Here is a 14,643-nt window from a genome sequence, read left to right on the forward strand (position 1 = left end):
TTTGAAAAATAGCATCTGCACTGCTTACTGTTATAGAGTTGATATTCAATGTTGTTGTTGTTGTTGTTGTTGTTGTTGTTGTTTTTTGTATACTAATCTGGCTGTGTATTCAAATAACACTGTCTCTAGGTACATCAGGCTGCTTGATGTATTAATTACTACTAAACGAGTTAACGGTAACAATATTTTCCTTGGACTTACCCTGGCATCGGTCCGTTTCCAGAAAGACTGTAAACCTGACGAGGATTTAGTAGATACTGGAATTTTCTGTAAATTCTATAAAAATGAAAATATGGGAAAAAAAAAGAAATTGAGTGACACTCCCCAATGTTTAAATAGTTATATAGATGGTTGTAACTAAATATATTTGAAAAATTTTACATTAATAATATTAGACATACAGTTTTTTATAAGAACTTAGGGTTCTTTGAAAAGAGGCTTAGTAGCCAATATACAAGTAATATAGTTTATAATAGAAAGAATGATATTTGCATTCTAAATATGCATATACATTTAGAATATTCTCCATCCTGCTTTTGAATATTATTTGGCTAATTAGATTTCAAATATATTTTTTAAGAATATCAGAATAGAATTACTAACATACCTTCTCCTAATGGAGCCCTATGAAATTTACAGGTTATTGGGCCAAGCTAATCAATATGAAAACTATCCCACATATAAAATGGGACTGGGCATGCTGTATGTGTATATGTAATCAAAGAATATGACCTCATCTGCTTAATTATGCCACATAAAGAATCATCTTGATCAGTCAGCTCACACAATTGCTAAACTGTTTCAACAAGCACATATTTTTTTTGTTTATTTTTTAAACGTTTATTTATTTTTGAGAGACAGAGGGTGAGTGGTGGAGGACCAGAGAGAGAGGGAGACAAAAAATCTGAAGCAGGCTCCAGGCTTCGAGCTGTCAGCACAGAGCCCAGTGCAGGGCTCAAACTCACAAACTGCAAGTTCATGAACTGAGCCAAAGTCGGACGCTCAACCTACTGAGCCACCCAGATGCCCCTCAACAGGCACATATTAAATAATTTTTTTCTAAAAGAAATCAATCATCGTACAACAAATGCAGTACAAATATTTCTAAGTAGACACACATCCCATATTGGCATTCTTAAATGAAATACTGAAATTGAAAGCATATATTTAGTTTTTTAAAGTTAGATTTCACATACATGGGAAAATTTTACCATATATTTTATAAACACATTCATACTGTTTCCTGATAGAAACTCTTCAAATTTACTGTGTAATATCTGTTTTATCACTCCACTCCCAAATCTGCAATAATCTCACATTCTAGATCTTGATTAATTACATGATCTAGTGTCTCAAGAAAGACCTTAAGATTCATTCTTGGTACTTCTGGTACTTCTTTTTCCCCAGCACCTGAACCCAATGAGAGAACAATTTGGCACCTGCTATCAGTAATGTCAATCAAACCTGGTTATTCTCTGTCACTACCTTAGCTCAGGATTGCAAGCTGACTCACCAGCTCTATAAAATTCGTGCTTATCCAGCCTTCTTACATAGTGCTGGTTAAGTACAGTCATGTTGTTTCCAGGATGAAACGTTTCTGCAAGTGTCAAGTTATTTATGATACAGAATATTTTATTATATTTAAAATAGGTTACACCTTACCTTTCCCCTCATTTCCCTGAAACTTTAATCTCAGTGATTATCTCCTGGTTCCCTAAAAAACACCACACCCCTTCACAAATCATTTTTTTTTCACCTGGCAAACATCTACTATATCACAAGCAACTCAAAAGCTACATCCTGTCCAAAGAAACTTCTCAGTCTTCAGAGATAGCTATTTCTCCCTTTGAACTTCAACAGCATTTTTATTTTAAACATTTTTAGTTTGTCATTCATCTTGGGGTACTGCAGTTTATCTGTTTGTGCCTGCCTCCTTGCGTGGCTATATCGTGGGTCTTTTATCCCCACTTCCTAGTAGAGTTTGGATTCACTAAGGTTTTGTTGTTTGAATGAATGAATGAATGAATGAATGGTATGTGAACATTTTCACACCTGTTGACTGGTATGGAACACTTTGTGTAAATATATAATTTTGTAACCTTTTGCGAGTTATCTAACATATCAAAGTTAAAAACCAATTATTTTTAAAGGAAACCCTGAATGGAATATCATTATTTCTGAAAGATGATTCTTCTTCATTCACAAAAATTAGGATCATTGCAGTATCATCCCTCCTGCCATTAAGTTTAATTTACTTCTGACTTTAGTCTATCTATGTAGTTTTTTTCTTAATGGGATAAGGGGGAGTCAGATACTCACTTAAGGTCATCATGCGTGATCCATATTCTCCTAAAATGAAAGGAATGCTTTCCCTTTGAAAATATACCTTTTCTTTCTCTTCATACTTCATTTATCTCTACTTTCCAACATGAATTTAATGCTTACCTAATTCCGTATAAGGAGGTTTTTTTTTTTTTTGCAAACATCCATAATATATAAAGCTGACAGACTGTACGTAGTAAAGGAGAAAATAATTTTAGTTAATTATTTAATTGTGATTTTGTATCTCTAAAAGTGAGGTAACTGTTCTCTTTAATAAAACCATTTTTAATTATTAAGCCACTAGTAATTTAAAATAATTTCTATCATGTTTAGCAGAGTAAAAAAATATACAACTACATGTTGATAAAGGAAACAAAACTTTCTAAGCAGAAATAATATTTTGTTGATTGGAAAAAGAATAGCACTCTTCTTTTCACTAAAATAAAGCTGGAAAGTTAGATGGCAAGAAAAGAAATTATAAAATTCCATTTACCATGAAAACAATTCCACCTACCATGAGAATCACAATGCAAATTTCTGTTTTATTATCATAGTGTTTATATGGATGCTTTCATCTCATTTTTTTGTTGAGATAAGTAAAGACTTCTAGAAATTATAGCAGACGCAACTGCATTTTTGTTTATGACATGCCTTTTTATAAGGACATAAGATTTACTCTTCAATGGGATTTTCAGATATTTATTAATTATTATGATTTAATCGTTAATGTATTACAAAAATGAAACTTCTGCATTGTCTGCCAGAATGCTGAGACACCTGATAATGAACCTTATTATAATTCAGATTATAATTCAGATTGTTTTCCTTAAGGATATATGGCATCACGTACTACAAAAACTCACATGTAGAAAATCATTTTAATGCAATTTATCTAGAAGCTGAATATATATTCTGTTCCTCACTACTTAGTGATGATTTACCTGAAGTCACCTTGTTGACCACTTAAAGAACCAATTTTCATTCAACACTATTTATGGAGCCATGTTGTATGCAAAGCTCTTTGTTAAGGGCTAGAGGTGATAGGGTAGAGAGAACTCAGATACCCAAGATTGATAATAAAAATATTTATAAAAAGCCATTATTATATTAATTTGAACTATATAAGAATAAGGAGAGATCATATCGATATATTACACATTGACTCTAGAATTATTTATTTCACATTAAAATTCACAAACCATAGTGAATAATGCTTTAAAATGCCTTTACACTGTAATTCTATGGGGCACTTTGGTGGCATAGTCCGTTAAGCATTCGACTTCAGCTCAGGTCATGATCTCACGGTTCGTGGGTTCTAGCCCCGCATCAGGCTCTCTGCTGACAGCTCAGAGCCTGGAGCATGCTTCGGATTCTGTGTCTCCCTCTCTCTCTGCCCTTCCCCCGCTCATACTCTGTCTTTCTCTCTCTCAAAAATGAATAAACATTAAAAAAATTAAAAATAGATAAAAGTAAATAAAGTGTCTTTACACTCCAATTCTAGTTTATCTTTTACATACATATGACATAGAAAAGGAACCTGATTTTTAAGAACATACCTTTCTCCTTGTTTCCCACCACTTTTGGGGTTCACAAAAACTAGAAGTGGATGAGTACCAGGAACAGGAGTAATCTAGAAGAAATTTGGATAGATGGTCAAATTATTCGCATTATGGATGAAAAGGACCCTTGCAATTTCTATTTCATGAAATACCAATTAGCAATTTTAAGAATATGGCTCTTCAGTTCTGTAATTTGGGTGGAGAGATAGATCTGTTTAACAACTCAATTGAACCCTATGTTTTTACTATATCAAACAGGCATATCCACACCACAGAGACAGGTAGGGTCCAGCTAGGTATAGGGCAGAGAGGAAGGTAGCTATGAAGAAAGAATGGTGATTGAATAGCCATGAGATGAAAACAAAAGGTACAATGTGCAGGACAGTGAGTAAACCAGACAGAATGAAACAGAAGATAGTGGGAGGAAAACGATTAGAAGAAAATAAAGGGATTAAATTATAGACAGCCCTGACTTTATAGATGACAGCTCCTGTAGAGGTTTGTGGCATGTGTGGAATCCATCTACCCAATCTCTTGCCAACTAGAATCTCAGTAAGATGGTTTGAGGTCTCCTTCAGCCTAACTGCTCCCCTGTACACAATTTTTCCTCAATGTTTTCTTTCCCTGCCTGGGGAGTAGAAGACCAGTGAATCAAGTCTGTTTGCTAACCAGGAATCCACAAACTGACTGTGCTCCTACTATATACTGATACTGATTTCTTGGTTGGACAAGAAAATATTGCCTGTCCTAGTGCAGCTTATATTCTAGTCGAGACATAGACAATAAGCAAACAAATATGTAGTTAGCAGTAAAACATACCACGAAGAGAAATAAATCAAATAAAATGATAGCACTTTATTGGTGTGAAGGGGGTAAAGCTGTTTTTTGATAGGATGGTAAGGAAGAATTCTTGCATTTTGCCTGACTTCAATGTTAATAGGTAGACTCTTAAATGCATGTGTTCCTATTCAACCTACCACTATAAAAATTCTGTCTAAATACAGTTTGACAAAAAATATTTAGTAACAAAATATGCAACTACTGGAGCCCTCTTGATATTAAACTGAAAAGTTCTTGATCAGTTTACTTTCTGAAAGTAGATTCAGGCTATCCTTTATTGCTGTGTTTTTTTTTTTTTCTATCTCAGAAAGTATTCTAAGATATGTAATGAGACACTTAAAAACAACCATTTTACCATATGATATCCTTTCTTCCTTTTTGTTCAAACAACAGAAATTAAAATATTCTTCTAATACACTTTCCTCCAATCTTAAGTGAACTGTAATTTTTCCAGTGATTATAGGCACTGGAAAAATGTTAAAATCTTCACATTAGTTACAGAAGGCTGAGTAAAATATTCTTAATTCTTCTACTCTTACTCAACTTGTCACTTTCATTTATTGTATCTGTCTCTGTTTTGCTTTCCTCTGTAAAGAGGACAAGGGTTCCTTGTTCCTGGTTTGGTTCTAATTTAGGTAGGAGATAAGACATATAAAATGGATTTGTAGTAACTTTCCTGTAGCAAACGTGTTCAATCAATTAACATATAGACATTGCCTCCTAGGTTGCAGTGTGTGCCCTTCTCCCCTCATTTAAAAGCTAGAATAAAGAAACTACACAAACACAACTTTATGTAAAGACTTATATTCAATTTCCTTTATTTTTTTATCCTATTATAGAATTAGAAAGAACTGAAGTTTGCACATTCAAAAAAAGTAATGGTAACAGATGTGGATTTTTATTTTTGCACCTAATTTGAATTGTTACTCCTTATTTTCAAACAAGGGTGAGAATCTCAAGGTAAATAAAGGTTTTCAAGCACAACATTAAGTCTGAACCCAAACACTCATTAAGATGATCTTCTCCAAACTCAACATTCAGCTTACAGTTCTATTAAAATAAATCAGATTATATTAAATTCACACTGGGTCAAATATTTACAGTGTATTTTTAAATATTTTTGAATGCCTTTCACAAATACATGTATAATGGAATATTTAAAGGCATCATAACCATTTATCAAATAAAGGTTAGTAGCAAGCTATAGAACAACTGTGTTCTAAGGTGCACATTATTACCGTCAAATAAATATCCCACTAGAATACAGTCTATAGGATCTCAAAATACAAAAAAAAAATGTGATGTTATTTTTAGAAGTGGGTAAATGGATAAATAGGTCAAATGGATTAGAAAATAGAAGATAATTTAGATAAAGAACAAATTTAGAAGAATGGGGATGCTCTGTAAGCACAAAAGTCAAATATGCCAAATGGAAATACAGGAAGAATAAAATCACTTAGCAGTCTTTTCCTCGTATATATTCATATCACCAAGTAGGCTTATGAAATAAGACTAAATACAAATAAAATACTGAAAACTTGAGATATCTATTTATCAGTTACCTGGCACTGTGGAACACGGCTTCTTTTTTTTTTTTTAACATTTATTTATTTTTGAGACAGAGAGAGACAGAGCATGAATGGGGGAGGGTCAGAGAAAGAGGGAGACACAGAATCTGAAACAGGCTCCAGGCTCTGAGCTGTCAGCACAGAGCCCGACGCGGGGCTTGAACTCACGGACCTCGAGATCATGACCTGAGCCGAACTCGGCCGCTTAACCGACTGAGCCACCCAGGCACCCTGGAACACAGCTTCTTTGATATTGATGTTAGATAAACACCTGACGTAACACAATCTACATTTAAGGGATAATATGTGATTAAACACCAGCACCACAAAGACACTGGTGTGAAGGGATCATTTAATGGTGTTACACTGGAAAGGTCAAGGTATTAAGCAAATCTAGCATGTTTTTCAAGCCCCTATTCAAAAAGCTTTAACATCTGGCTACACTTTGTTTCTATAAGAATACCAACCCACCAGAGTAAATTTGGGGGCCAGAAGAACAAAGATAGAATTCCTAAATTTGGGAGCACCAAAACTGTAGTCCTGCATGATCATTTTCAGGTCTGACATGTTAAAAATAACAACTACTTTGTACACTAATACTCCTGGAAGAAGGAGCAGCATCTTACTGTCAAAGACTGCCACTGTCATTTACTTCTACTTCTCTTCATCTTTATCGAAAGAGCCCTGGGCAAAATTTTGAAAGACTGGCCCTTCCCATCATACCTGTACCTTGGAAACTATTGCTGCTGTTTGCAGAATTTAAATACATATTTCTTTTGAAGAGTTTTAGGAAGGTGTAACTTTTGGTGTCTTGCCATATAAGCATGCAAATAAATAGTCTAAGTAGAAAAAAATGTGTCTATGTTTCGTCTATAATTGGAAGTTGCTATGGATTGAATTGTGTTTCCCCCAATTTTATGTTGAAGCCCTACCCCACAGTGTGGTGGTATTTGGAGAGAGAACCTTTGGGATGCAAGGAAGGTTAGATGAGAGTGGGAGATTCATGATGGGACTAGTACCCTTAAAAAAGGAAGATCTACCCCTGCCTCTGCACACACAAAGAGGTAACGTGAGGACAAAGGGAGATGGCAGCCACCAATAAGCCAAGAAAAGAAGCCTCAGAATGAAATATAACTTGTCACCCTGATCTTGAACTGTCCAGCCTTTAGAACTGTGATAAATAAATGTCTCTTATTTAAGCCACCCATCTATGATACTTCATTACAGCAGCCCAAGGCGACTGATACAGAAGTGTTTTGTGGAAACTCAAGATATGCTCTTTAAAAAGGAAGCGTAACAGCTTCTAGTCATCTTCCTCTGGATGCCAGCATGAAATGTGATATTCTAAGGACCAGCAGCCATCTTTGCTAATGAGGTGACCTTGATGATGCCACAGATGGAGGACAGGAAAGATAGAACCAGCCCTGATAAAAATGTGGAACTGTCTTATTAGCCATACTTCTGGAGATCCTCCTTCTAGACTTTATTTACAGTAAAGAAAAATTGATGGTTAACTTCTCTAAACCACTGTTATGTTTTATTTGTTTTTGTTTTTGTTCTTTCTCCATTATGTGCTGCAGAACCTAATTGTCACTGGTATGAAAGATCCACAAGGGCACAGAATTGAATAACCAGGCATAGAAACTTCATACTTCATCAAACTTGTTAATATTTCTAGACCCTAAGTGAAGAACAGAGACTTGATATCAAAATTCTTGAAGAGAATCTGTATCTTATTTTATTCTACATTATGTTATTCTCCTTATTGAGAATGGGGATACTCATTATCAGTTAATCCTTTTGTAACTTGAAGAGTATGAAACGAGGAAAAAAATACAGGTATTACTAGATGTGATATTTTAATTACTTAATCCTATCTATTTGATTCCACATTTTATTTTCCTGGGAGGTCAATATCAGGTAAGAACTAACTTATCAAATTCAGAATTCAGACTAGAGGAACTAATTTGTATTGAAATGTAAATCATATATACTTAAAATAATTTAAGCAGATTAAACGAATACAAAGTTTTTCTTTGTTTCTGAAACTCAAGACATCTGATTTTGATGAATAAAGTTTTATGGAAATATCTTACACTAATTTTGTATATTTTGAAGTGATATTTTTATTTTTATACTTTAAAATAATTCCAAATTTACAGAAAAATTAAAAGGACTATTCAAATAACATTTTTTCCTGAACCAATTGAGACTAAGTTGATAAGATGATATTTTATCACTCTTGTTTACTTTAGATTTGCCTTTACACAAGAACATGAACATAACACAACTGTCTGTCAAAAATGGGAAGTTAACATGATTCTGTACTAGCTGCTTTTGTTATAAAAGCCATTACTGGACAACTGGTAAAACCTGAATGGAATCCAAGAATTAGATAGCACTAATATATCAATCTTTAGTTTACTAATTATCTTTGAACTATATCTAATATAGTTTTTAATGTCATGAATTTTCAATTTTTATTTCATACAAAATTTTAAAGATGTAAAATTCAGTTATTTTAATTCTTTAATTTTTTTAATGTTTATTCATTTTTGACAGAGAGAGAGTAAGTGAGGGGTGGGACAGAGAGAGAGGGAGACACAGAATCTGAACCAGGCTCTGAGGTGTCAGCACAGAGTATGATGTGGGGCTTGAACCCAAGAACTGGGAGATCATGACCTGAGCCAAAGTCAGATGCTTAAGTGACTGAACCACCCAGGTGCCCCAAGTTATTTTACATACTGATTTACTACCATCCTAAAATATTGTACCCTTTTCTAACAAATTTTTGTGGAAGGGGAGGGAAAACCAAAATATACATACATAAAAAAATTGTCAGCCTAAACTGATTGTTCTTGGAAGTAAATATTTCTATAGCATTTGCAGTAATCTTAAGTGGAAGAATAGATAAGACAGGTGAAAAGCCAGTTGCTCTGTTTGAAGCTCAGAAGAACCCTGACCCTATCCTCAGCCTTCCATTGTCCCACCATTGTGCTTGAGGCATCTCTCTACAGAACCCTGGGCTTTTCAGACAAGTTTTGAAGATACAATGCAGTAGGAAATATGGTATAACAAAGACAATATTTACAAAGGGAGGAAATGCTCAAGATAACTGAAATCTTGAAGAATGGTTATAAATTGGATAAAGGGCATTCCAGGATGTGAAAGTTTATACTGGATTCTTCTCTATAGAGAAGAGAGCTAATCCCATGAAATCTTACTTACATAATGGGGTCATTTCATATAGTAAATATTAAAGGGCATGACTTGACTCAGACTGGTTTTGGGTCCCAGTTTAATGACTCCTTTCTCTCTCTACTCTCCCTCTTGGTAATCTCATTTCATATTAATGGTTTTAGGTACCATCAATATGACTTTCACTTCCAAATGTGTATCTATCCTCTGCTCTGAATTCTAGATTCACTTATTTGCCTGCCGACTTAACATCTCCACTTAGATGTCCAACAGTATCAGAAATTTCTGTCTAAAACCTATTGACCCAGACCCTTCTCCATGTCAGTCACTGGCAACTCCATCATTTCAGGTGAATGGGCCAATCATCTTAAAGATGTACCTAATTTCTACTTCGTAATAAACCCTACACACATCTATCAGCATATCCTGTTGCCTGTGTCTTCAAAATATATGGAGAATCCATCTCTTCACCTCTCCTGCTCTACTTTGGACATACCTCTATCCTACAAACCCTAAATACCTAGTTAAAATCTCCAACCTAGACTCTTTGGTCCCTAACATTCTCAACAAGAGTAAGCCTTTCAACAGTTAAGTCAAGATCATGTTCTATTTTTCCATCTCTCTCAGAGGGAAAGTCAGAATTCTTATACAGGCCTTGGGGGCTCTGTACGTCTAGCTCCTCTTGCTTCTCTAAAGTAGTCTTCACCAGTTTCCATGTTGCTCACGCTGCTCCAACCAGGCAGTTGTTCTTGTTGATTCTAGAACTTGCCAGGCATGCACTTGCCTTAGGGCTGCCCATCCGCTGGATATCCACAGACTAAAGACCTCACCTAAGTCTTTACTCAAATATCACACTTTAATGAGGCCAAATCTGGCCATATTACTTAATATTATAGACAATTCTAACTCTCAGTCCTGACACTTCATATGGAGCTCCATTTTTTCCATATTATTGATAAGCTAGCACATTACAACTATGGGAACAGGAACTCAGTTTAAAGGTTGTTGCATTACTTAAAGTGTAGAGTAATAATTCTGGACTTAGGGAGTTAAAATGACAATGAAGAGCTAATTATGGAAGAGCCAAGTGGCTTGAGGTTCCTAAAGTAGTCAAGGGGTGTGTGCGCACGCGCTCGCACACACACACGCACACACACACAGTCCAATCAAATAACGGGAAATTAATTGTATACACACTCTATAAAGTCATTTATACTACACAAGGATGTGTGTGTGTGTGTGTGTGTATATGTATATATATATATATATATATATATATGTTTACAGTCTTGGTAATTAAAAGAATGAGATACTGCAAATAAGAAAGACAGTAGGGACAGGGAGAAGCACTGTGGCAGGGCATGGCACTGGCTCAGTTTTACATGTTTAAATATAAAGGTTCCCTGTTCTTTCTAGTGTTGAGTATCACAAACTGGACTTTTTGGTTCTCAAGTGACCCTTTAATTTGGAAATTCTTCTCAGACAATAATTAGGGACAAGGAAACTTCAGTTGAATACAGTTTAAACCATGGTTCTGTTTCACCTATTTGTTCACATGCGAATACTTACTGCATTTTTACATCTCGTGCGTGTTAGAAATTGTAGTTTCAATTACATTCGATCATATGTATTAAGTGTAAACCTATGGTATGAGCGATGACAAAGACAGAGTACCTAACCACCTCTATTTGAAGTCCCCTAGGACCCGGGTTAATTAATGAGACTCATCCTAAGGTTATACATGATCTATTACTTCCTCTAATTAGAAATAATAATCCTGATCATTATGCTGGTTAGCTGGAAAGAAGTAAGATGAATGTGCTTAACTATGATTAATAGTCTTCTTTAAGCAGGGTAGATCTCTTCTGTCATGGACTTCTCTGCAAACTGGCCTGCAACTCAATGCTTTTTCATGATACACATTTTTTAAAACTCACAGAAAAATTAACTTTCTGGCATATCTTTTTATCTTTCCTGATAAAGAATAACCATGTTATTATTTTTAAGTTGATTCTCACAACAAAGTTTATTTTTCTACTTTGCATTAGCTATCCAATAATTTATTCTTTCATTTTTTTCTATTTTCCCCCAAATTATGTGAATACCCATGTGTATTAATTTTAGTCCATACTGCTGAGGTGAAAGACTATTGCACATGACTTATATACCAACATTTAAAATTCAAAAAAATTATGATGACAATAATTAAGGTATTTATTTACTCCTGTTTTATAAGGCTGGTGTCTACCCTGTCCTGACTAACAACTTTACCTGATAAATTCACACTCTAAAGAAAATTTAGAAAAGTTATTATCTGTTTTGTGAGATGCAACATGTCCACAGAGAAAGGCAGGTAGTCAGAACAAGTTGGTCAAGAAGTTAGCATTTATATACCTGTTAAACTTTGTTAACCAAGGAGGCCAGGTATCTTAGGAGTAAAACACATAAACTCTGAGTCAGACTGTCCTTATCAAACTTTGGCTTTACCACTGACTAAGTGGGAGGCCCTGGAAATAACTTTGCCTTTGAACATCAGTATCCTCATTTTGAAAGTCATGATAATAATGATGATATGCATTATATGTTTATTGAGAAAATTAAGGATAGTTATATGTTTATTGAGAAGATTCACTTAGTCGGCGTAAGATATTATCACCGTGTCTACCATATACTGTTTGACAAATGGTGCACGTTTAACTTTCATGTTGAGAAGTATGTATCTAGCCATGTGTGAAATGTACTTGATTTTTAAATTAATTCTCCATTCTGATATTTTCATCACTGGAACCCAGAATGACTGAAGATGTAATTAATCAACATTTGCAGCTGGTGTATTAGATTTGTAAATGTTGATATTTTTCACAAAAATTTAATAGGATCACTTAAGTTTTTTTTTTCTATCCAAGTAGACAGACTTCATACTTGAGTCTTTCAATGAGGTTGCTACACATATAAAGATGACTACCAAAAAGTGTAGATCCTGATTTACTCTTTTAGTACTCTTTTAATACTCTTTTAATTTTACTCTTTTAATTTTTAAACTTTCTAACCAATGTAACAATTTCATCATTTAGAATTTCTTCTTTTTATATTTGAGTTTAATAACACTTAAAAAATTTCTGTTCACAATGTGTTTTATTAGATCAAAAACAAATCAGCAATCCGGTTATCAGTATTTAAGCAATTATTATTAAATTTTTAATGAGATCTTCAAAATAATGAAGAAACATGCACTTAGGCAACTACTATGTGCTCTGAACCGTGCTTCCAATATAGGGAAATATAAAACACATAATCCATAATATCATAGATAAAATAATTAATGAAAAGTGAAGATACAAAGTTCTGTATATTGAAGGCAAGAATGTGACAAAATATATTTTTGTTTGGTAAGTGGTTGGTAATTTTTTTTGGAGAACATGAAACTTGAAGCATATTGTTGTAAGAAAAGGAAATGAAAATTAGAAGAGAGAAATATATACGTAAAAAAGCAAAAAAAAATGAATGCACAATGTCACAAAGATTTAGCCAACTTCACGTGTTGGTTGGAGTGAAAAATAAAGGCAAATAAATACAATGCACACAATCTCTAGGATGTCTAAAAATCTAGGTTGAAAGTAATCTTACTGCTGATGTCCGAGATACTAGGGTGCTAAAAACAGATTTTGAGTTACCTGTGTTTATTCAAACTAGAAATATATATGGAGTTTTAATTTTGAATTAAAACTAAAGGAATATACGAATAAATCATAAAAACCCTTTATGTTATTATTTCTTAGCAATAAAAATATCCACACACATGAAATTCATTTTATTTTTTTTCCTAAACATTTTTTTTGCCACCAAAATGATTCTTCCAAATATATAAACATATATGGAGAAAGTAAACTTGTAAATAAATAACATGTATGCCTGTAACAAATGGTACATTTAGTAATGATTTGCAAAACCTATGGAATTGCAAAGATCTCTTACCATTTAGTTTCAAATGCAGATAATGTCGTAAGAGATTAATATAATCAGAGTGTCACTCTGTCAATCAAATATAAAACCGTCATCTTGATAAATTAACAAAGATCTTTCTGAAGTCCTCTGCTGAGCTAATCGCACATTAAATAAATGTGTTGACAGCTGGACATATGTGCCTGTAAGAGCATAGAAGGAACAAATATGAAAGCCACTAAAATTTGATCAAAAAAGTCCTACCTGTAGGCCTTGGCCATCCACGGTCACAGAGTTGGCTCTTTGCATTTTGTTTTTGTCAGTCACTTTATTTGACTGTTGGGAACCACCTTTTTCCTTTTTCACTGTTGCTTGTCTTTCCTGTAAGGAGACAATCTTTTATAAGAATATTGTTTTAATAAAAAGGGGAACACAAAGAAGACTTTATTGGCTACAGACTTGGGCCCATGCTCCTAATTTGGAGTATCTTAATGACTACTAAGAAATCTGTTGCTTGCAACAGTCCACATGATACAGGCACAAGAAGAAATATTATTTTCTTTAATTATCTTAAAGAAATTAATTATCACTTAAAGAAAGCCAGATGGTATTCCCCCTATGTGCCCAATCAGGACTCTTCACCAGAAGTTATCAAGGACCAGTAAGACTAATTATTTTCATAAGGAATGGTAGGAATAAATAATATGGACTCACAATTTAAGAAATTTGTTACTGAGCACTAAAAACAAGGCTTATACATGCAGGCAATACTGAAAATGAAGACATGACGGACTTTTAAGCTGCTATTTATATCAAGGATGGCATTAAAGTTAAAACACACATTCCATCCCAGCTAATTCCTTTGTTCATCATAGTGGAAACATTTCTTGGAGTTGGCTGCTTCCTGTTTCTATCCCACCCCCACCCCCACTCTCTCTTCAACCCAACCCAATGAATTTTATCACCGTTAATCAACCAAATCTGCTCTTCTTAAAATCACCAATGACCTTCTCATTACCACACCTATTGATCAGCTTCATCTTTTCCACTTTTTAGCAGCATTTGAGAAGACTGATCTCTTCCTGCCTCCTGAACACTTGCCTCACTTGGGCTTCTGGACACGTCTTTCTCTTACTCTTTACTCTCTTCCTACTTCACTAATTGCTTCCTCAGAGTCTCTTTCTTTGATTCTCCCTCCCAGGTTTAGGGTCCAT

The 14,643-nt window shown here is 34.3% G+C and overlaps 1 protein-coding gene across 6 annotated transcripts in view; it reads right to left on the reverse strand.

Annotated features, from left to right (window-relative positions):
* The window catches only part of DGKB (diacylglycerol kinase beta), a 647,032-nt gene that overhangs the window by 441,413 nt on the left and 190,976 nt on the right, over positions 1 to 14,643 (reverse strand). For all 6 annotated transcript variants that reach the window (XM_047096393.1, XM_047096391.1, XM_047096390.1 and 3 more), the window contains 3 exons: positions 13,694 to 13,810; positions 3,879 to 3,952; positions 202 to 276 (listed from right to left, as the gene is read on the reverse strand). In XM_047096393.1, the coding sequence (XP_046952349.1) occupies positions 202 to 276; positions 3,879 to 3,952; positions 13,694 to 13,810 (266 nt within the window). The remainder of the gene's footprint in view (positions 1 to 201; positions 277 to 3,878; positions 3,953 to 13,693; positions 13,811 to 14,643) is intronic.

Source organism: Lynx rufus, unplaced genomic scaffold (assembly GCF_022079265.1).
Source record: "Lynx rufus isolate CCGP_SWC_20201006 ecotype Redwood Valley unplaced genomic scaffold, mLynRuf1.p SCAF_4, whole genome shotgun sequence".
Classification (NCBI taxonomy): domain Eukaryota; kingdom Metazoa; phylum Chordata; class Mammalia; order Carnivora; family Felidae; genus Lynx; species Lynx rufus.